The sequence below is a fragment of the Eretmochelys imbricata genome, chromosome 14 (genome assembly GCF_965152235.1).
Source record: "Eretmochelys imbricata isolate rEreImb1 chromosome 14, rEreImb1.hap1, whole genome shotgun sequence".
Lineage (NCBI taxonomy): Eukaryota > Metazoa > Chordata > Testudines > Cheloniidae > Eretmochelys > Eretmochelys imbricata.
In genome coordinates this window covers 1,235,527-1,258,998 of record NC_135585.1, presented here as the reverse complement: position 1 = coordinate 1,258,998, position 23,472 = coordinate 1,235,527, and the positions used below count along the sequence as shown (strand labels likewise).

General features: G+C 44.5%; 1 protein-coding gene across 1 annotated transcript in view; it reads left to right on the top strand.

Annotated features, from left to right (window-relative positions):
* DNAH17 (dynein axonemal heavy chain 17) overlaps positions 1-23,472 on the top strand; it is a 99,534-nt gene that overhangs the window by 16,051 nt on the left and 60,011 nt on the right. The window contains exons 15-31 of the mRNA XM_077833775.1: positions 586-689; positions 820-960; positions 1,584-1,727; positions 3,171-3,353; positions 5,675-5,929; positions 7,312-7,481; positions 7,987-8,209; positions 11,080-11,196; positions 12,210-12,296; positions 12,844-12,996; positions 14,659-14,907; positions 17,803-17,925; positions 18,214-18,561; positions 18,653-18,744; positions 19,326-19,452; positions 20,088-20,240; positions 21,113-21,238. Of these exons, the coding sequence (XP_077689901.1) occupies positions 586-689; positions 820-960; positions 1,584-1,727; positions 3,171-3,353; positions 5,675-5,929; positions 7,312-7,481; positions 7,987-8,209; positions 11,080-11,196; positions 12,210-12,296; positions 12,844-12,996; positions 14,659-14,907; positions 17,803-17,925; positions 18,214-18,561; positions 18,653-18,744; positions 19,326-19,452; positions 20,088-20,240; positions 21,113-21,238 (2,795 nt within the window). The remainder of the gene's footprint in view (positions 1-585; positions 690-819; positions 961-1,583; positions 1,728-3,170; positions 3,354-5,674; positions 5,930-7,311; positions 7,482-7,986; positions 8,210-11,079; positions 11,197-12,209; positions 12,297-12,843; positions 12,997-14,658; positions 14,908-17,802; positions 17,926-18,213; positions 18,562-18,652; positions 18,745-19,325; positions 19,453-20,087; positions 20,241-21,112; positions 21,239-23,472) is intronic.

The following is a 23,472-nucleotide window of genomic DNA, read 5'->3' as shown; positions in this document are numbered from 1 at the left end:
GGTCTGTACCCTGAGTGGGTGACTACAGTCTTTGAGCACCTGTCACTAGCATGTAGAGCACACCTGCCATTGCTAAGTAGGCTAGCAACTCCTGCCTCCTTCCTCATTACTGACACTAAACTACTCTGAGTCCAAGCTTATTCCACAGAGGCAATTGGAGTATATAGAAGCCCTGCCAGATCCCATTCATTATGAAAAGCCTTTCTGTCCTGCATGGATCAAGAATATACTGGGATTAGCAGGAAGAATTTGCAATGTTTTCATTAATCTTCTACCTTTGGGGTCTAAGAAAGGATTAAAGATGGGAGGCAGTAGGGGTGTTAGACCCACTGAGCAGAGGCTGTGGGGTGCTGACATTCTGTTGTGTGGCAGCCAAAGCCTTCAGTTAGGGAAGCCGCACCTGCCACGTGCATAAAGCAGAGCATGGATCCACTGTCAGATTTACCATCTGAGAATACAAATTACAGGTAAATTTCTTTTGTATCTCTCCTCAACAATCTGATGATCAGAGCCATCAGGCAGACAGTTACTTTGATGTCTGGAGACCTTATCTGCCTACTAGCTAGAAATGCATTTTTCTCTTAGGTGTTATGGAATATATTCAAGAGATGAGAAATGTCTTGCATGATTTAGAAGCAAGAATCCAGAAAACTAAGTTAAATGTGGAGAATATCAACCAGCTTATGCAGGTGGGTGACAGATTTTTCCAGGCACTTTTGAAAATAACATTCTTGGTATATATTAAATCTCTCTCCTCTCCAGGCATAGTATTTTCCAAGGGTAATAAAAGTGCATCTTTTAGGTCTTTTTTCCTTACAGGAATGGTCAGCCAGTCCTCTATTTGAAAGGAAAGACAATAAGGAAACGTCTCTCTTAGACTTGGATGGAAAAGGTCATACCATAAACAAACGCTATGCAGCAATTAAAGATGCTGGACAAAAGATTCAGACTATGCTTATGGTAAGAAACTAGGAAAGATAAACTCAATCTAGTTGGAACTGTTTTAACAATAGTTAATTATATCTAGCACTTATGCGCTGTAGCACTTTTAAACTTCAAACCACTTCCACATACTAATGTTTTCCATGTGTGGATGTGAATGGTGGACTCAAACTATCTGGGGCACAACCTTGAAGTCTTTACTCTGGCAAAACTCCCACAGAAGTCAATGGTCGTTATAGCTCAGTAAGGACTTCATGCATGAGCCTGTAGTGCTTTGTTAAAGACCTTTGGCGGGATTCATTTATTGTTTGTTTTTTCTCATGTTGCTACTGTACAACTGAGATAAGAGAAGTCTATATGTCAGCTGTCTGGGAGGAATTTTTGACACATGTATGACTTTTTGGCATGACCTGGGGACAGTTTCTTTTCAGAGGGCATTACATTAAAGTTTTTTCTTTCCCTTACATTCAAATGGAATTGTAGAGAATGGCCAGGGAAGCAACTACATAGACATTAGGTACCAGAACACTGGACTTTTAACTTAATCAAATGTTCAGTCCCGTTTTTCATTGAAAGAAGGTAGGACATTTGCCTGACCATTTATCAAACAAAAAGTTAATATAGCTTGTTTCTTTTTGCAGGAGAATGCAGACTTATTTAAGACTGATAAGACATCCCAAACGTGGCAAGACTATGTGGAATATGTGGATGACATGGTTTTAGATGGATTCTTCCAGTTTATTCGCAAATCTTTACAGTTTCTGCTCACTAACATGGCAGCTGATGTATGTTATCCAGTTTCCTCTTCCCTTTTATGACATGTCAGTGTTTGCACATATATAATGCACGTGCCACTATTATTTGTGAGTTATTTAAGGAAACCACCATTTTTCTGAATTCTTAAAACATCTCTTGAAGTTACATTGCATGCACTGAATTTATTGTCTCAGTACATACTATAAAGGTCTGTCCACAGGACAGCTGCAACCATGCTTTTGTACTTGTTAGTGGCCTGGCTATTGTAATCAGTTACAAACAACGTGGTTCAGTACGTGACGTGCCCCCACCCTCCCACCTCTTATTTGCCATTGCAGCCATCTGAGCATGTGCACACCAATCCCTCTGTGGATGTGCAAGTGAATTCTGGGACAATTTAGGCCACTATCCCATAGTGCTTCAGCAGCTGCTGAGCAGAGGATTGTGGGTCTTTGAAATTGCTAACTATAATAAAGAAGGGAACAAAAGGGGAGAGCTTGGGAGCAGAGGTGGGGAGTTCAGATTAGCCCGGGTGTGGAGTTGGGAGCAGGGGTCCAGGAGCAAATGGTCTTGCTCTGGCAGAGGGCAAAGAGACTGCAGAGAGAGGACAGGATGAGGGTGGTGAATGGTTACTTGTGACCACACACATGCGCCCACTGACAAAGAGCAGACGGTCAAGGACCAAGCCCTAGAAGAGACGCCTTCAGAAAGTGAGAGGGAGGAGAAGTGCCCCGCTGAGAATGTGGAGGAGTCCCTAGTTCCATCTGCAGCCCTGCGCTGTCTCCTCCATTCCGAGTTTCTCCTCTGCTCTGCAGTCATGAATCAGCCTCTTCTCCCCTGTGCTGCCCCTTCTGTCTCGTCCCAGATGCCTCATCGTGTAACCCCGCTGCTTAATGTGGCCAAACTGAGCTCCTGTTTCCTTCTAAACACTTTGTACCCTTTCGTCTTTCACCATTGAGCCCTCACCATGTTCCCCTCCCTGTCTCTAGGCCACAACATCAGTGTGTCTCCTCTACCCCCACACATCCAGGGTGCCACTGAATTGCTCAGATACTGTGGTAACGAGCATAGTCCAAGAACCTGTATAGAATGGAATAGCAAAGAAATCTGGCCCTGATAATTAAAATGCTCTGTGCCCTTAATTTCTGCCTCAAGATCTACTGCAGGAGCCCCCCTTGTAGAGAGAATAATGATGATAAGGAGCAGTCATTAACGTAGGGCAGCACAGAGTCACGGACCTCTGGGGAAGAGAGAGGTGCTAAAGGGGGAGTAGAGAGGCCATGCTTGAGCGTGGAGAAGCCGCGACTAGCAGAGTCAGTGGAGTACTGGGGCAGCAGCCAGCTGAAGGAAGTCAGACAGAGGGTTAGCAATGAGGCAGTTAATGTAGTGGGCTAAATAGTACATTCAAGATGGGGGTGATGGCAGGTGTTTGGAAGGCAGACAGTAATGCGCTTTGCACTGATGTATCTCAGGCCAATGCAGCTCCTTTGTTTGAAGTGCACATGGAACTATATAATGATGAATTAAGATACCGTCCATCGCTGGAAGTGGGAGAAGATAATGGTTTTCTGGAAGTGGTGGAAAATCTAATGAACGATATCTATAACACAGCTAAACTTATACCCAGGCTGGCTAAGGGGAAGCTCAGCTACAAGGTTAGTCCTTCTGTGACCTGGACTCTTTCCTTAGCAATGTTTGTCTGCCACGCACAGAGCTTCTTGCCTCACACCAGCATTTCCTGAGAGCTGAATGACTGACTGACTTCTTTTGGTGATTTTTTTCAACACATGTGTCGCTGCCTCTCAGGGCACATGCACATAAGATTTTAGATTACAAGAAAATGAATCTTTGTAATGTTGCATAAGGAGAAAGCTGGTTTCTAGGGTTTCAAAGCTCAAAACATGGGGGGCTTTCAGTATCAATATCCATATCTGCAATTGCAGCCCAAAGTAACTAGGGAGCTAATGCAATATTTGGAGCAAGGGTGTAGCATGCTCCTTATGGCCAGCCCTGCTAAGTAAATAGGCCTCTGCATTTTGCACTGTTTGTAGCTTCAGGTTTCAGAGTAGCAGCCGTGTTATTCTGTATTCACAAAAAGAAAAGGAGTACTTGTGGCACCTTAGAGACTAACAAATTTATTTGAGCATTAATGGCTTGGCTTGGCTTAGCTTAGCTTCAGAGTGGTTTTCCAGGCCAGCCCTATATAGAGCACAGTGTGACAGTAGCAAAGGCTTGCATAACTATGATGATGTGAATATCAGAGAGACCGTCACAAGTATCACACCCCACGCAGATGGAAAAAGATGCACTTCTGACTGTGAAGCCATGCGCAATTCCAGGTGCAACCTGGGTGTGACGTTGCACTCCATATGCTTTATGAAAATATGCTTGGAATGTGAATATAATGTAACTGGAATATGCTTTATGCAAAAGGTCTCTTGTAAGGTATCATTACAAAGCGTATAATCTACTGAGTGTGGTCATCCTATTTGTACGTATGTATCATTCTTGTATCTAAAACTAGAAATATGAAGTTAACTCTGAGGTCCTATTGTAATTATGCAAAGTGTGGGCCATTAATGGTGGTTTAGAATCTTGATGGCTCCCATTGACTAGGCCAATTGGTTGTAGATGGTTTATTTACCTGCAAGCCTTCTTGTGGACCAGCCTGTGGGTAATGAAGAATGAGGTCTTACAGTGACATGTGACCCTGTCACCTGATGCTGGAATCCATCTTAAACCTGGTGCTTTTCCATTTAGAATGAGGGGTGGGACCCAGAGAGACAAAAGATTCCCGACTTGTGCCAAAGCTATAAAAGGGGGTGGAGCAGAACAAAGGGGGCTGCAGTCATGAAAAAACCCCTAGTTACCCCCTGAGCTGGAACGAACAAGGACTGTACCAGGGAAAGGATTGGGCCCAGACTAGGAAGGAGTCTAGTCTGTGAAAGAAGCTTATTGGAACATCTCTGAGGGTGAGATTTACCCTGTATTCAGTTTCTTAATGTATTAGGCTTAGACTTGCATGTTTTGTTTTATTTTGCTTGGTAATTTACTTTGTTCTGTCTGTTATTACTTGGAACCACTTAAATCCTACTTTTTGTGTTTAATAAAATTACTTTTGTTTATTAGTGAACCCAGAGTAAGTGGTTAATACCTGGGGGAGCAAACAGCTGTGCATATCTCTCTATCAGTGTTATAGAGGGTGGACAATTTGAGTTTACCTTGTATAAGCTTTATACAGAGTAAAATGGATTTATTTGGGGTTTAGGCTCCCAGAAAGACTGAATACTGGGTGCTGGGAAAGTCCCTGTTAACTGAGAAGCCCCTGGGCTAAATTAATCTTGGTTTCTGTGAACTGCAGTGGGGTGTGGCCCAACCTCTTGGTCTGTGCTGGAGCTGACTGGTGTGTCTAGCTCAGCAAGATGGGAGTGGAGGGAAGCCTTGTCTGGTAGAGGGGTGTTCTCAGGGGTATCTCAGCACATCTAGTGACCGTTTTGAGAGTTTTTGTGACTCAGCCCGTCACACTGGGATCCGGAACTGTCAGTTGGACAAAGGGAGTATCAGAGATGCTGAGGACAGTAACATGTAGATGTTGACTCCATGCTGACCTTGGTAGAGAGAAACAGTCAGTCTCTCTCTCTTTCTGAATAAACCAAAATGATGGAAATTAAATGCAAAAACCTAAAATGCTTATGGATTAAAACACTAATATGTCAAGAAATGCTTAAGTGAAGGTTCTCATAGTAACAGTAGATTTTTCCATACTGCAAGTGTGTATCATTTTTGGTGATATATGTACACTGTAACTGTATATTAACAGTATGTATGTGCAATGCAGGTGAGATAATGTTACTGAGAAACCTTAGCTTTTACATGTGTTGCTTTGAGCATTCCTGTGTAACCCTAATGTGATATTTAGTGTTGTGTGTTGCATTCGTTTACTTCCTGACCCTAAAGAGAAGTGGGTGTCTTTCAGAGTGACCTGGAAGATATGTCAGATCTAATTGAAATAAGAGAAGAGGTGATTTCTCTAGTTGTCAGTGCCATGAAACAAGCTGAGGAATATGAAGACTCCTTTGAGAAATATTCCTATTTGTGGATGGATGATCACCACGAGTTTATGCAGCGCTTCCTCACGTATGGTCACGTGTTCACCCCAGAGGAGCTGGAGTCTCATGCAGAGGACTACTTACCACACATCCCACCCACCTTAGAGCAGTTCCAGCAACAGGTGAGAGAACTCCCAGAGCAAAGGGGCTGTGGCTAGCTGCATGGCAGGTCGATGATACAAGTCTGGTACTATGAGGAGAACAGCAGTGAGGCTGGTGCAGGGCCAGCCAGCCCCCTTACAGACCATCCTTCCCATGGCACCCAAGCTCTTTCCATCCTTCTGCAGGGGAGCAGAGGGACCCCCCCCCACCCCCGCCTTTGAGGGAATCTCTCTGTACCAGTGGTCCCCAAACTTTTCAGGGCCACGCCCCCCCTCGAGCCAGGAATGGGGCTGGAGCTTCTGTGGGGCGAGGGGATGCAGACAGGAGTAATGAGTCTGGGGCTGCAGCTGTGGGTGGGTCTGGGACCAGGAGAAGGGCGTAGGACCAGGTGCGGAGCCATGGTCAGGGGAGGGGTCAGGCGTGGGGCCAGGAGCTAGGGGCACAGTTGTGGGCTGGGGTAGGTCCAGAGCAGAGCTGGGAGCAGAGCAGGGCTTGGGTGGCACTCCCTCCCCATCCCCATAGGGGGCTGGCCTGGACCTCACTGCACCCCCCTGAATAGTTTGGGGACCTCTGCTCTATACCCATATCACAGGAGCCCAGGGCACATGTTTCTTTTCCATCTTGCCATTGTATGGAGAACACCCATGCATCCACCAACCCTAATGCACTGAGATACCAAGGTGATAGACCTCTAGGGCCTGATTTACCCCCAAACCTTCCCCCGCCCCAGTCTCATTTATGCCTGTCCACAGTGGGTGTAACAAAGTCACCAAGTCAGAATAGAGAATTTGTATTCACTTTACATAGGTGTAAATGGTGAGGCAAGGTGCAAGACTGGAGAATCAGGCCCCTGAAAGAGAGAGGGAGAGAGCGAGCAACTGGTGCAAATCCATGTAGTTCCATTAAAGTAACATAGGCAATCTTCACTGACGTCGGTGGAGTGACGCCAACTTAGACCAGCTGGGGATCGGGCCCATTGACTCTAATGGAGCAGTGCTGATTTACACCAGTTGCAAGATCTGGCCCAGGATGGGATAAAATGTTGGTTTTTTAAAAATATTTAAACCTGTCCCTCAAGCACGTTTCAAAGCCCAGCGCTGAGGGACTCGCTAGCTCAGCATCCCTGTGCTGACCTGTATGCAGGGTCTGGCTTTGGTAGCAGCTGCCCTGACAGCATTTTGCTTCAGCCTCACTGAGAGCTGTTAATGCAGCATTACTGTGTGTCTAGGTGCTCCCGGACACAGGGAAATCTGGGTCTCAAATAGTATGGAAATAGTTGCTCTCAAGGTTTTACTGTTGAAAATCTTGAATTACAAAAAATGATTTTGTGAAGCCCCCGGACAGTAGCCCCACTGGCAGTTCTGCAATTATTCCAAGCATGTCGTTTCTACATGCATTTCAGATTGACTCCTATGAGAAGCTCTACGAGGAAGTATCCAAGTTTGAGAACACCAAGGTGTTCAATGGCTGGCTGCAGAGCGACTGCCGTCCATTCAAACAAGCACTTTTAAATATTATCAAGCGCTGGAGCCTCATGTTTAAGCAGCATCTCATTGACCACATCACTACCAGGTAAAACAAGAGAGTGGTTCTCCAAAGCAAATCTTGCCTGACACACCCAGGATGGGAACTAGGGGTTAAGATTAATGTTGGAGGCAAGGATTTTGTAGCTGTGCTAATGACTGTCATACATGGAGACCAAGACTAAGGTCAGTTCTGGACTAGGAAAATGGTGTGTGTTTTAAACATAGTGGCCAAGAAATTCAAGCTAACATGATATCAAATGGCGCTTTGCGCACAGCGTAGACCAGAGTAGGTTATGTTTAACAAGGTGCTAGCGGGTCGTACTCAGACCTGAAGGCCAGTGGAGCGGCTTCCGTTTACACACACTAAGGATCTGAGACTCCAGTTTTTGTTCTCCTTGGAGAATTGTCCTGGGTATCCCCACTCCTGGGGCACCTGGACTTGGAAAGGGTGTAGCCCCGCTTGGATGCTGCTCACCTGGCCAGAGCACAATGAGCCAGGGCTGTGGATCCATTTGGGCAGTCAAGATTCCCACTGGCTTCTTTTCTTTTAGTCTCCAGGAGCTAGCCGCTTTCATGACAGAAGCAAATGCAGGCTTGACCAACCCTTTGAAAGAAGGAGATTATAATGGGCTAGTGGAGGTGATGGGGCACTTGATGAAAGTCAAAGATAGACAGGCAGCTACAGACCACATGTTTGAGCCCTTAAAGCAAACGATCGAACTGCTGAAGACTTACGGAGAAGAGATGCCGGAAGAAATTCATATGCAGCTGCATGTAGGTTATTTAATGCTGTTAGCTCAGGTTTTTGTAGGGTGTAGCTTTGAGGTATTTTTAATAATGAAATCTAATGAATTTGCTTCGTTGTAGTAGGCTGAGATCCAAACTCACCTTTAATCATTTTTATTGCACGCTCCAGTGCAGAGGTTCTAACTCTTTATAGAAAATGACTAAAATCAATCCCTGCATTACTAATGCCATCTGTTACTGTGCTGCAAAAATAAGTATCTGTCATAAAAGCGAGCAGGAAACCTTTTCTCTAAGATGGTCACTCTTTACTTTTTACCAGAAGGACTGCAGGAATGGCCTTGCTGGATCTTCCAAGAGTCTGTCTAGACCTCTCTGACAGTGGCTGGTACCACATGCTTCAGAGGAAGGGGCAAAGAACCCTTCCGAGGACAGTTATGGAATCATCTCCCCATGGGGCAGTTCCTTCCTGACCCCCTCAGTCAGTGGCTGCCTTTTGCCCTGAATCAGCAGGGTTTCTAGCCCTCACAAATACAATTGTTTTGATCCCTTCTAATGTAACTGGGGTGTTCTTGTTTTCCATACAAATACCTAACTCTGTTCTGAATCCTGCTGAGCTACTGGCCACGAGTTCCCAGGTTAATTGTGCTTTGTGTAGAAAAACATTTCTTGTGTCTGTTTTTAAAATTTGCTGCCTTCCATTTTCATTTTCTCTCTCCCCTGGTTCTTGAGAAACAGTAAAAATCACTCTTTTGTAAGCCTCCATCACATCCTCTCCAAACTAGGCAATCCCAGCCTTTCCATCTATTGTAAGACAGTCTTTTCAGGCCTTTCACCACGTTTATCACCCATCTCTGAATGGCATTCCCCTGCCCACATCTGCTGTGTATTTGTGAGGTAGGGTGAACAGAACAGTATCCAGAGGAGGTGTCCCACTGGATTATAAAGAGCATTGGAGTGTTCTCAGTACCTGGGGGAGGTGTCCCCATTGGTTTATACAAGGGCATTACAGTATTCAGGGAGGGATCCCATTGGGTTAGACAAGGGCATTCAAGGAGTCTGTCTTCTCTTCCATTCTATTTGACTTTTGACACGTTGTTTTTTGTTTTCAACATTGCTGCTCACCGAGAAGAGATGCTCATTGAGCTGCCCGCAGTTAAGCCCAAATTGGTTTCTTGAATGGTTTTAGTTAATTTAGAACCCACTGTCAAGCTGCCTGCAGTGACCCAGGAGTGTGAATACCAACCTCAGGGCAGATTGTTGAGAACCAGGGCACAAATCCGCAAATTGGTGGTGAGTTTGGTACTTAGATTTCACCAACCAATTACCAAATGTAAAATCCTCAGGCACTAGGAGTTTGACAGGCCCCTGGGATACTCCAATCTGTCTCGCCACCAAGATGAGCTTGCCTTTGTGATAGATAGTCCCTTACACCAAGAATCATTGCAGTAGTCTGGTTACTCCCAGAACCAAAGCACCAATCACTTTCTCAGGTCAACTACACCTTAGCTCTCATAGCACAGACAATGTTTATAGCCAATCCTGTAATAAACTATATACAGATTTTATTCAACAGGAAAAGGAAATAAAAAGAGTTATTTATAAAGTTAAAGGAGTAAACATAGATACAGAAATGAATTACAATCTTAAGTTTCAAAAATAATAGAAACTTCTATAATAAGCAGGCTCTAAGCACTGGGGATCCCTTGTATATGCCTAGAAACTTTGTCTTGCAGAGTCCAAGCAGCAGAGAGAGAGAGAGTTTCTTCTGGTTAGGGATTTTTATTCCCCTCCTCCCATGTGCTCTCTGCTGATGGGAGGAATCCACTTGCATGACTCCTCTTCATGGGAGGTGGGGGAGCAGAGAACAAAATCTTTTGTCCTCATTAATAATCCATAATAGTTTGGCTGCCGTTGAGCAGGACGTAACACCTTTGGTTCCAGATCAGCACATCACACTAGTTACTGTCACTCTCCTGTGTGGTGATTTACATAGTTATAGAGTCTTACAATACCAATGCTCGAATATTCCCTTACAATATGGGATACTACGGCTGCTACTCTGAAACCTAATGTTATAAGTGAGGCTATGTCTATGTCTACACTACCACAGGAGCGACACTTTGGCAATCGATGCACAGGGAGTCAATTGAGCGGGTCTAGTGAAGACCCACTGAATCGACAGCAGAGGGCTCTCCGGTTGACCCCAGTACACCACTGGGAACAAGAGGAGTAAGATAAGTTGACAGAGAGTATCTCCCATTGACCCAGCAAGATGTAGACATCGCAGTAAGTCAACCTAAGCTATGTCCACTGCGGTTACGTTATTCACGTAGCTGGAGTTGCGTAACTTAGGTCAACTTACTGCAGTAGTGTAGACATAGACTGAGATTAATGCATGCAGCAGTTCACAAGCATTCAATAAAAACTAAACACACACTCATAATTCTAATCCCTATTTTAACAATGCTAAAACACACATGAGCCAGACTAATTCCATCTCTGTATTTGTCAGTGTTCCATTGAGCCCTGGGAACCTTGGCATGAGCTGGCACCTGGTCTGCCAGTGTCACACCGCCATGGTGTATGCGGAGTTTGAATAATTCCTTTCCACATATTTGTCAACAGGGAGTTTACTTTGCCCTTGTGCTGCCCATTCACCTAGCTTTGCCCAGTCCCTTTGAAGTTCCTCCCAGGTTTGTGTTCGTTAGTCTCGACTAACCTAAATCACTTTGAGTTATCTGCAAATGTTGCCCTGCCTGTTCGCTGCCCACATATTCTCCTTCATAAGGAACTTTGGGATGTATGTGGGTTCATCTTTGCCAGACGAAGCATAAGCATCCGTCACCTCTCTTGGGTGAAACGGGTTTTGGTGTTGATTCTACTTTTGCTCGCTGTAGGATCTGCCGGAGCAATGGAACAACACCAAGAAGTTATCTTTCCAGGTGAAACAGAATGTGGCTCCTCTGCAGGCCACTGAGGTCGCAATCCTTCGCAGGAAGTGTCAGCAGTTTGAGGTACTGTTATTGTGGGATGCTGGATGTTTCTCTGTACTGTGCTGAGCTGGATTGGGCTCAGCTTCTTGTCTAGACTAGGATGTGTGTGAACCTACATTAACGTTTTGCATACATTTTGCATTCAGGTACCTGTCCCTGAGACTCTACGCACTTAACAAAGCTTAAAAGCTACAACCTCAACACCAGGCAGTAATGGAAACAACCAATAAGCAATCAGGCAATGAACTGCCCATATCTGAACTACCAGACTAGTCCTGGTCACCCCAAATCAACCAACAGAGTAACACCCCTCACCATGTGCCAGGAGTGAATCCAGGCTCTGTCAGAATGAGTGGGGAAGTGTTCCCTGGTCAAGGCCCCGCGTAGAAAGCCCCATGCTACTAGCCCTGACCCTGCTGAACGCAAGAGGGCTGCAGTGCAGCATCCCCACCCTGATCACAACTGCGTAGTGCATAGGGAAGGAGTGGGGCTTTGAAGGCAATAAGGTCCCCAGCCATGCAGGGCTTTATAGGCTAATACCTTCCAGTCCAGCAGGGAGCTAACGGGTGCCAGGGCAGAGCCCAGAGCAGCAGTGTTACTGGCTCTTTGTCTGCAACTCTGCCCATCAAGCGAGCAGCCGTGTCCTGCACTAACTGGTTTCCCAGAGGTTTTAAAGTATTGCCCCATGAAGAGCGTGTTGGACTCATCTGTCCTGGAGATGACAGCATGGCTCGGATGCCTGTAGCCAAAGGAAAAAGCACACACGTGGAAACCAGCGTATGTGGGAAACCAGTGCTCTTGGTCACACCAGCTGCCTGCTCGTTCCAGCATTGTGAGTCTGCTAGTAAACAGTGGATGCACTTCACTGTCCAGGACAGCAGCTGCAACCCAGCTCAAAACAAGCAGAACCGGCTGAGTCTGAAGTAGGCCTTGCCTTGGCCAGATAGCCCTCCTTCACACCTTGGCCTCCCACAGTGCTGAATGTGCCTGCCTCCTGCCTGTGTGTGACAGTCTCTGTCTCTGCTTCCTTGCAGATTAAACAACACGAGTTTAGAGAGAAATTCCGAGAAGACGCTCCCTTTTCTTTTACTGACCCAGATCCATATCGGTCCTTAAACACGGTAATTGGCAGAGACGGGAGGGCGTTAGGGGCAGATCCTCTCTCCACCTGCCTTGCATGGGCTGTGGCTGCTGCAGAACTGACATGGTTCTCTTGCACAGATGGCCGGCGGGGTTCCAGGAGTCGGCGCTGCTCCTCTGCTCTGACTAGGGTTTGTGGCCGAGGCCTGGGGAAGGGGGAGGGGCTTGGCTGTGCAGATCCACCCGCAGTGCAGGCCTGCAAAAGGGAGATGTTTCCTGAACAGTGGCTACTACAACAGAAGCTGGACTTGATGACTTCTCCAGGTCCCTTCCAGCCCTGCATTTCTGTGAGTCTGGACTACGTCCGTGCAGCTGCTGCTCAGCTGCCTGGAGGATGAGGATTCCTCTCGTTTAGACTCCCCACCCTACGGGCTTGGGCCGTGCCCAGAGAGAGCACTTGGCCCTTTGTGTATGTTGTGGCCAGCGAGTTATTCTAGAAAAGTGGAGATGTTCCATTTCTCTTAATGCGCGGCGAGGCCACACCAGCACCTAGCTGCCGGCTCAGACCTTTTCTTTTCACGGTTCTAGCAACAAAAGAGTATCACTGCCATGGAAAGGGACATGGAAGCCCTGTCCAAGTCAGCTGGGTTGTTTGAGGTGTCAGTCCCAGATTATAAACAACTCAAAACATGCCATAAAGAAGTACGTTTACTCAAAGAGCTCTGGGATATGATTGTCTTGGTAAGTATTTGCCTTTGGAATGTAGCACAAGGGGAAGAAGGGTATTTGAAGAATGGAGTGCTGAGACATTGCTACTTGCCAGGATTGTTTCACTGTTCCCCTTATCCTTCCCCACTCCAGGGCAGAGACTGTCTTTATATTTGTGTTTGCAGTGCCTAGCATGCTGGAGCTCTGACCCCAATCAGGGATGCGATGCAGTACCCTCAGAGAAACAATAAATATTAATGATAATGGCACTTGCCTGATGATCTCAGCTGCTCAGGGGAGATTGCTCACTGTTTAGGACAAGAGAATGTATTTGCAGGAAGCTCAGAATAAGGGAAAAACTCTCTGCTGGCTTTTTAAACTGAACACATGGACTTGTGACCTGCAAACCGAAAGCAAGAGATGTGTTAACAGGCTGGGGCTGGCACTCAGAATACTGAAGTTGCTATTTTTTAAACTACGGTGTATGAAAAGCAAATGCTGTGTCCGCTAGTGTGGTTAAAAAGCACAATGGCTATAGGTGGCAACATCCCCTTTCCAAGGCCCTGTGTGAGGCAAGACATTGGCTGAGGGAACTGGGATTGTTTAGTCTGCAGAAGAGAAGAATGAGGGGGGATTTGATAGCTACTTTCAACTACCTGAGAGGTGGTTCCAGAGAGGATGGTTCTAGACTATTCTCAGTGGTGGAAGAGGACAGGACAAGGAGTAATGGTCTCAAGTTGCAGTGGGGGAGGTTTAGGTTGGATATTAGGAAAAACTTTTTCACTAGGAGGGTGGTGAAACACTGGAATGCGTTACCTAGGTGGTGGTGGAATCTCCTTCCTTAGAAGTTTTTAAGGTCAGGCTTGACAAAGCCCTGGCTGGGATGATTTAATTGGGGATTGGTCCTGCTTTGAGCAGGCGGTTGGACTAGATGACCTCCTGAGGTCCCTTCCAACCCTGATATTCTATGATTCTATGATTGGCAGTTTCGTGGCTGGGCAGAATGACCAAAAAGGGAAAGTTTGCTGGAGGATCTTGTTTGAGCACAAAATGCTCTCAGCCAGCAGAAGTTTTATTCTGGGAATACTGCTGTCGTCCGGAGTGGCACCAACCTTTCAGGATAGTACAAACAGCAAATTCAAAATTTATGTAACCCTGTTGGCAGCAGGGATTAAACCTGGGACCTCTTGAGCTTAATACATGATCTGAAAGACAGATGTCACTCAGCCAGCTCTGTAGCAGGCTCATCAATCTTTAGCTGGCCTAGCCATCTTGGGGTGTCAGGGAGACAGAGTTCCACACTGAGCAGGCATGGGTTACATACACAAAACCAAACTACAAAGCAAAGCAGGAAGCTCCCGTAGTTCCCCAGAGAGCTGTGTTGTTGGAAGATGAAAATGAGGAAGCCCTGTTAACCAGGTTCTCAGCAGTCTACTGGAGAGGCAATAGGCCATCTGCCAGTCATGTCACCACAGACTGTACCAGCTCAGGCCCTGCAACAAGGAGAAACATAGGGGAACATGAACGTGTGCTCTGCAGTACTGTTAGAATGAAAGCAACATTAAAGTCTTTTGGAAACAGGAGTAAGAATTGTGAAAGTGGAACAATAATACACTTAGGATGAATAAGTGATAGAAAATATTGATCTGCATGTTTGTTAATAGTATGGCATGTGGAACTGCTTTCCCAATTCAGGTTAATGCAAGCATCAATGACTGGAAGACCACCAAATGGAAAGAGATTAATGTGGAGCAGATGGATATTGATTCTAAAAAGTTTGCTAAAGATGTGAGAAGTTTGGATAAAGAAATGAGACCCTGGGATGCATTCATAGGATTGGATAACACAGTGAAAAACATGATAACCTCCCTGCGAGCTGTGAATGACCTTCAGAATCCTGCTATTAGAGATCGTCATTGGCATGAGCTCATGCAAGCAACCAAGGTAATCTGAGCAGGTTTCAAAAATGTATTGATGAGTAAATGCCAGCATTCCCCAATCCCGGGAAGGGGTAACAGTTTCAAAAGAACCTAAATGACATAGGTGCCTAAGTCCCACTTTCGAAAGTAACTTTAGTCATGAAAGTGCCTCCTTCTCTTTTGAAAATGCAACTTAGGCTCCTAGGTAACATTTTCAAAAGCATCTAAATGACTTCAGACCTTTAATATCATTCCTATCAAACTGAAATGATCTGTCACATGCTTTACTATTGCTGGATGGCCACTACTTGCAAGTATCCAAACATATCAAACCTGGACATTCATCAAAATACAGAATAAACAAAAATGAAACTAAGCATGATGATTATATCTACTGAACTGTGAATCACTGTAGAGAATTTTGACTCTGTCAAAAGGCTTACTAAAATTCAAGATATATCCCATCTACATCTTCTCCCTATCCATTAAGGCCAGTAACCCTGTCAAAGAAAGAAATTAGGTTTGTTTGGCGTGATTTGTTCTTGACAAATCCATGTTGGCTATTACTTATAGCCCTATTATCCTCTACATGCTTATAAACTGATTGTTTAATAATGTGTTCCAGTATCTTTCTAGGTATTGAAGTTAGACTGACTGGACTATAGTTCCCCAGGTCCTCTTTGATCCCCTTTGTAAAAATAGGTGCTTTGTTTGCCCTTCTCCAGTCCTCTGGGACCTCACCCGTCCTCCAGCAGTTCTCAAGAATAATCACTAACAGTTCCAAAATTTAGTTCCTGATGTACCCTAAGGTGAATTTCATCAGGCCCTGCCAATTTGAATACATCTAACTTATCTAAATATTCTTTAAGCTGTTCTTTCCCTATTTTGGCTTGCATTCCTTCTCCCTTATTAATATTTAATTGAGATACATATCTCATCACTATTAACATTGTTAGCGAAAACTGAAGCAAAATAAGCATTAAGCACCTCAGTCTTCTGATGTCATTCATTATTAGCTCTCCTTCCTAACTAACAAAGTAGTGGACCTACACTTTTCTTCAACTTTTGCAAGCTCCTAACATATTTATAGAGCCTCTTCTTCTTGCTTTTATGGCCCTTGCTAGGTGTAACTCATTTTGTGCCTTACCCTTTCAGATGTTGTCCCTACATGCTTGTGCTATTGCTTTGTACTCCCCTTAGCAATTTGAGGCCTCTGTTGGAGTACTGTGTCCTCTAGCTGGGTGGGCTTGAGCGCTTGAGCTGCAGCCCAAGCCACAAAGTCCACACGGCTATTTTTAGGGCAGTAGGTTGAGCCTGCTGTGACATGTTCGGTCACAGAGACCCATTGGGACTGTCACCTGATGTGCTGAAATTACCTCTGAGCCTGAAGCCTGTCTTGTTGAGCCAGACACGCTAGCCTGCTGCAATGCAGACCCAGGTCTGAACCACACCCCAAAAGCTGCAGACTTTAACTGAAAACCACTCAGCAGGTCACCTATCTCTAGCACCCAGCTTCCAGTGGGATCCAAACCCCAAATAAATCCATTTTACTCTGCATAAAGCTTATACAGGGTAAACTCATAAATTGTCTACCCTCTGTAACACTGATGGAGAGAGATACACAGCTGTTTGCTCCCCCAGGTATTAATCACTTACTCTGGGTTTAATAATAAACAACAGTGATTTTATTAAGAATAAAAAGTAAGATTTAAGTGGTTTCAAGTAATAACAGGCAGAACAAAGCAAGTTACCAAGTAAAATAAAACAAAACACACAGGTCTAAGCCTAATACATTAATCAAACTGAATACAGGTAAATCTCACCCTCAGAGATGTTCCAATAAGCTTCTTTCACAGACTAGACTCCTTCCTAGTCTGGGCCCAATCCTTTCCCTAGTACAGTCTTTGTTAGTTCCAGGTCAGGTGGTAACTCGGTAACTGAATTTCTCATGACTGGCTGCCTCTTTGTCCTGTTCCATCCTCTTTTATAGTTTTGGCAGGAAGTGGGAATCCTTTGTCTCTCTGGGTCCCCACCCCTCCTTCTAAATGGAAAAGCACCAGGTTTAAGATGGATTCCAGTATCAGGTGACATGGTCACATGTCACTGTAAGACTTACACAGGAAGGCTTGCAAGTAAATAAACCCATTCACAACCAAGTGTCCTAGTCAATGGGAGCCATCAAGATACTAAGCCACCATTAATGGCCCACACTTTGCATAGTTACAATAGGACCTCAGAGTAATACTTCATATTTCTAGTTTTAGATACAAGAATGATACATTCATACAAATAGGATGAAGACACTCAGTAGATTATAAGCTTTGTAATGATACCTTACAAGAGACCTTTTGCATAAAGCATACACCAGTTACATTATAGTCACACTCATTAGAATGTTTCCATAAAACATATGGAGTGCAGCATCACACCTGCTAGCATGAGTCTGTCTAGCCAGGCTGCGAGGCTGGATCCAGCTGCAGTGTAGGCGTAATCTAAGTGTTCCCCAGCAGTAGGTAAGCCTTTTTTAGAGTGAATTCTTTAAGCAAGAATGGGCTGCAAGCTGAAAAACTCCACTGTTTCCATCTGAGTAGACATTGAAGGGAAACTTCTCAAGCCGCACATTGTTGGTAAATTGTCTTTTGAGTAATCGTGTATGATCTGCTTTCTTGCATATAAAAATCATAGACTTCAAATTATCCAAATGGTGGGTGAGTGGGGTGTGAGAGAGAGAGAGAGGTTAATCTTAACAAGCTAATGAACTGCAGAAATAATATTTACCAGGTGACTGTCCACAAGTATTTGTTTGAAATCTTAGAGAAAAAGACAGTCCTTAAGTATCGTCTAAGGCAGCTAGTGTGGGAGAAAATATGAGATATATCACCCATGAAGAGTATTGTTGGCTCTGTCCATTCTACACCAGGTGAACTTTATAATGTCAGACGAGACAACCCTCGCCGACCTGCTGCAGCTGAATCTACACAAATTTGAGGATGAAGTTCGCAGTATTGTAGACAAGGCCGTGAAAGAGTCAGGAATGGAGAAGGTACTGTCTGTGCCTTCAGTTCAATTTCTACTACATCGTTCCTAACAATAGCCTTTCACTCTGATGTAGCACAGTAAGAAGCTATAACTTTTTCGGTTTGTCACTCTTATGAAAAGGCAGGTGGTTAATGGATAGATTCTCACCCTTCCATGAAGTGCTTCTATGCTGAGAGACTCATTTTAAGTTCTAGGACTTTTCTTTCCTGAAATGTTGTCTATTTTCTGTGTGATTTTTTACATTTTGAAAGCTTTAGTGTTCAGAGTATTTTTGGATACTTTTTATTCAAAGGTATTGAAAGCCCTGGATAGTACGTGGTCAACCATGCAGTTTGAACATGAACCCCATGCTAGAACTGGTACCATGCTGCTCAGATCTGATGAATTACTCGTAGAGACCTTGGAGGATAACCAAGTGCAACTTCAGAACCTGATGACTTCCAAGTATCTCGCTCACTTTCTTCAGGAGGTGTCAGGCTGGCAACAGAAATTATCTACTGCTGACTCTGTTATTAGCATTTGGTTTGAAGTTCAGAGAACTTGGAGTCATCTGGAGAGCATCTTCATTGGTTCTGAAGACATCCGGAATCAGTTGCCAGAAGATTCTAAACGTTTTGATTCTATCGATAGAAATTTTAAAGTGAGCAAGTCTATGTCACCCCCGCCCCCCAAAATTTTATCCTGAAGGACGAATTTAAATTTAATGTCTCACAGAAAATCTTTTCTTGCAGGAATTAATGGCTGAAGCAGTAAAAACCCCTAATGTAATTGAAGCAACAAATAAACCAGGCCTTTATGAGACGTTAGAGGCCTTACAGAAAAGGTTAGGATGATGCCATATTTTGGGGAAAACATTTGGCCAATTTTAAAAACATCCAGATAAATTCTAGCTGCTGGGAGTGAATACTTTTCTGGATTGGTAATGGGGACTAATAGCCTCACTCCCCAGATCACTAGACCAAATTTAGCCCAGATCAGTAGTGACTCTAAGTTTTAATCTAATGGCCATTCAATAGTCTGTGAAATCAGAGACTAGACTCAGTCCAGTTCCTGTATTGGACATGTGTCCAATTCAAAAAGCAACCATCACAAATGGCCAAATTGTTGGGATCTCAGTAAAGAGGCTAATGATGAAATGGGCATTAAGGCTGAATTATACTAGCTATAGTATATATATATATAGTATAATTCAAAGTGCTGAGCCTATTGCTGCCCTCTGAGCCCTAGGCTCTGTAGAGAAGGTTTGAGGCATATTGGTGAAGTCAGATGGGGAAATTGCCCCTGCCTGTTCTAAGGCTAAATGAAGACTTTCATTTCCACTGCAGCCAACGTAGCATGAGTACATCACAAGCTTTACGTTGCAAAGAATAAAAACACTGCGCCTTTCCCCTTTCTTTGTGTTAGCTTGGCACTTTGTGAAAAGGCTTTGGCTGAATATCTAGAGACAAAAAGGCTGGCTTTCCCCAGGTTCTACTTTGTTTCATCTGCAGACCTGCTGGATATTTTATCAAATGGAAATGACCCTGTTGAGGTAGGATTTAAATTTAATGGGTAGTCCTTTGCTTCTTACATGAAATCTTTAGAACAGAATTATAATGTCTTTAATACAAAAGGATTAAAAACACTGAACCAAATTTACAACTAGGCTTGGAAGGATTAGATTTTTTTTATTGATAAATGTTGGTAAACGTCAATTTCAGTGCACACACACAACCAACTACAAATATTTCCATCAATAAAACTGAAATTTACAGAGAGGCAAAGTAAGAAAAATTCTGCTTGAGAACTTATTAGAGATTGATTTAAGGATATTGACTGTGTATATTTTGACAAATGATATCGACAGCTTATGTTTTAATGGTTGTAAAGCTTTAACTTTTTGAATCTGTGTCTACTGTCTTTAAATAATTATTGTCTGAAACCCTCAATAGTTTCCTGCAGCTGTGAAAATTTAAATTGACAAAAATAGAAAAAAATGCTTTAAAATAAATATCAATATTATCCATCACAATTTAGTTAAAAAATCAATTCTGCCAAGCCTGGTTATAACTATGTGTCAGAGATGCAAGATTATAAAGAGAAGTATGAAGAGTTAATCAAAACTGTAAAATATTTCTGTGCACTGACAGCAATTCTTGATCTATGCTTGTGCTACTTTACTCTAAGGTATGCCGCCACTTGTCTAAACTGTTTGATAGCATGGCTAAGCTGAAGTTCAAAATGGATCCAGACAACAAGCCTTTGAAGATTGGCTTGGGAATGTACAGTAAGGAGGATGAGTATGTGGATTTTGATAAGGAATGTGACTGTTCCGGGCAGGTTAGTGGAGTTATTTAAAATTACATTTTAAACATGCAGGTTGAATTGCACTAACACAAGAATAAAGTGGTTTTTGTGTCTAAGTGTGAATTCTCCTTGCTGCTATCAGCTGGCACCTTAACCAGTCAATCAACTGGGAGTCTATTTCCTCTGTCTTTTGTTCATCCTAGTGAGACCATGCTCCATCAGTTAGACTTGAAAACATCCCATTTGAGGCAATCCACATAGCCTCTTTAATGAGGAATATCTCAAAGTCAAGGGAAAAGCCCCCTGAAAAGACTATCCAGCTTCTTGGTTTTCACACACACACACACACACTCTCTCTCTCTCTCTCACACACACACACACACACACACACACACACACACACACACACACACACACACACACACACACACCCATTTGTGCAGGCAGGTCAAGTTTTCGCAGGGAAGAGCTTCAGAGGAATGCTGCATGTGGGCCGGGGGTGTGGGCCACATATTTGTCCCTTACCCAGCAGTGGCCTGTGAGCACAGTGCCCCAGACAGCCTATTCCTATTTGTGCAGGGACAGGTCTTGGATGGAACTTTGTCCATATATCCTGGCATTTGTTTAGGGGTCCATTATTCTAGGTGCCAACCAGAATTTGACCCCCCAGGGTTTAAAAGCAGCCCTGATTTCCTATACAGAAAGTTGTGTGACTATGATAGATGCCAGGGTCTTTGAACGGTACGTCCCGTTAAGAGACCAACTGCAGTCTAATACCATAGCCCCCAGTAAGATTCACAGACCTGCGTCAGCTGCTGTCAATTTAAAAACAGACAAACAAAATAGGCAACTAATGCTGAAATATACTAGCAAGGACACTTATTAAAATGGGGCTTTGTACCTAGGTTGAGGTTTGGTTAAATCGAGTGCTCGAGAGAATGTGCTCCACATTACGCAATGAAATTCCTGAGGCTGTCGTGACTTATGAAGAAAAGCCACGAGAGCAATGGTTATTTGATTACCCAGCGCAGGTATGGAACTAGTTATGTGATTAGAACATTGGGTTTATTTGATGTATTCAACATGTGCAACACAAATAAAATAACATAGTCAAGATGTTATACCAAGAAAATAAAAACCAGCAGGATCTTATTAAAGGGAATAAGGCAATATGCTGCATTTATTGTGAATACAGAAAAAATCATAGTAAGCAGTCAGTTATAGCTAAGTTAAATTCCATTCAATTTCACATTTATTCATATACACACAGGTTCTGCAAGGTTGTTATCATAGTTACCAGCCTTAGCCCTGGTCTACACTACGAGTTTAGGTCGAATTTAGCAGAGTTAGATCGATTTAACCCTGCACCCATCCACACAATGAAGCCATTTTTGTTGACTTAACGGGCTTTAAAAGTCGATTTCTTACTTCTTCCCGAGGAGGGGATTAGCACTGAAATCGACATTGCTGGGTCAAATTTGGGTTAGTGTGGACGCAATTCGACGGTATTGGCCTCTGGGAGCTATCCCACAGTGCTCCATTGTGACCGCTCTGGACACCACTCTGAACTCGGATGCACTGGCCAGGTAGACAGGAAAAGCCCCGTGAACTTTTGAATTTCATTTCCTGCATGGCCAGTGTGGCAAGCTGATCAGCACAGGTGACCGTGCAGATCTCATCAGCAGAGGTGACCATGGAGTCCCAGAATTGCAAAATAGCTCCAGCATGGACCAAATGGGAGGTATTGGATCGGATCGCTGTATGGGGAGAAGAATCCGTGCTATCAGAACTCCATTCCAAAAGACGAAATGCCAAAATATTTGAACAAATCTCCAAGGGCATGAAGGACAGAGGCTATCACAGGGACCTGCAGCAGTGCCGCATGAAAGTTAAGGAGCTTAGGCAAGCCTACCAAAAAACCCAAGAGGCAAACGCCCGCTCAGGGTCAGAGCCCCAGACATGCCGCTTCTATGCATGCAATTCTAGGGGGTGCCCCTACCACTGCCCCTGTACATGGACTCCTGCAAAGGGGAGTCTCATGCAACAGGGGTGAGGATTTTGGGGATGAGGAAGATAGCGCACACCAGGCAAGCAAAGAAACCGTTCTCCCCGACAGCCAGGAACTGTTTATCACCCTGGAAATAGTACCCTCCCAACGTGGGCTCCCGGACCAGGACGGTGGAGAAGACAGCTCTGGTGAGTGTATCTTTGTAAATATAATACATGGTTTAAAAGCAAGCATGTTTAATGATTACTTTGCCCTTAAGACTTGGGATGCATTCACTACCAGTACAGCCACTGGAAAAGTCTGTTAATGTGTCTGGGGATGAGGCAGAAATCTCAATGAAGCTGTCCTGGAGGTACTCCCAAAGCCTTTGCAAAAGGTTTCTGGGGAGGGCAGCCTTATTGCATAGGACACTTTACCACGGCAGACCAGTAGCACGTAGTCTGGAATCATTGCATAAGAAAGCATGGCAGTGTGTGGTCCCGGTGTTTGCTTGCATTCAAGCAACATCTGTTCTTTATCTCTCTGTGTTATCCTCAGGAGTGTGATATCATTCATGGTCACCTGGTTGAAATAGGGGAATTTTATTCAGGGGATATTCAGAGATGGCTGTTCCTGCTGGGCTGTTTGCCTGTGGCTGAAAAGAAATCATCCCTGCTGTTAGCCATGTAGTGGGGGGGAGGGCGGGGGCGTGAAGCGATCATCCCAGAGAATTGGGTGTTGGGGGGGTTAGTTGGGTTTGTGCTGCACGTTAACCCTAAAACATCAGCCCCTCCTTTTAAATGGCCAATGGGTCTTTTTCAATTTTAATCTCCCTTTTTCTCCTCCCACAGCTGCGAATGTTTCAACGCTGTGACTAGCATCTCCGTCCCAGAGGCTAGTGCAGATAAGAAGGCGAAAAAAATGCACTCGCGATGAACTGTTCTCTGAGCTCATGCCGTCCATCCAAACGGACAGAGCCCAGCGGAATGCGCGGAGGCAGACAGTGGCAGAGTCCAGGAAAGCACAAAATGAATGCAAGGACAGGAGGCGGGAGCAAGAGGAGAGGTGGCGGGAGCATGATGAAAGGAGGCAGGATCCAATGCTGGGGCTACTGGAGGATCAAAATGATATGCTCCGGCGTATGGTTTCGGTGCAGGAAAGGCACAGACCGCCACTGCAGCCCCTGTGTAATCAACTGCCCTCCTCCCCAAGTTCCATAGCCGTCTCACCCTGACACCCAAGAACACGGGGGGGCCCCCCCTCCGGGCACCCAACCAC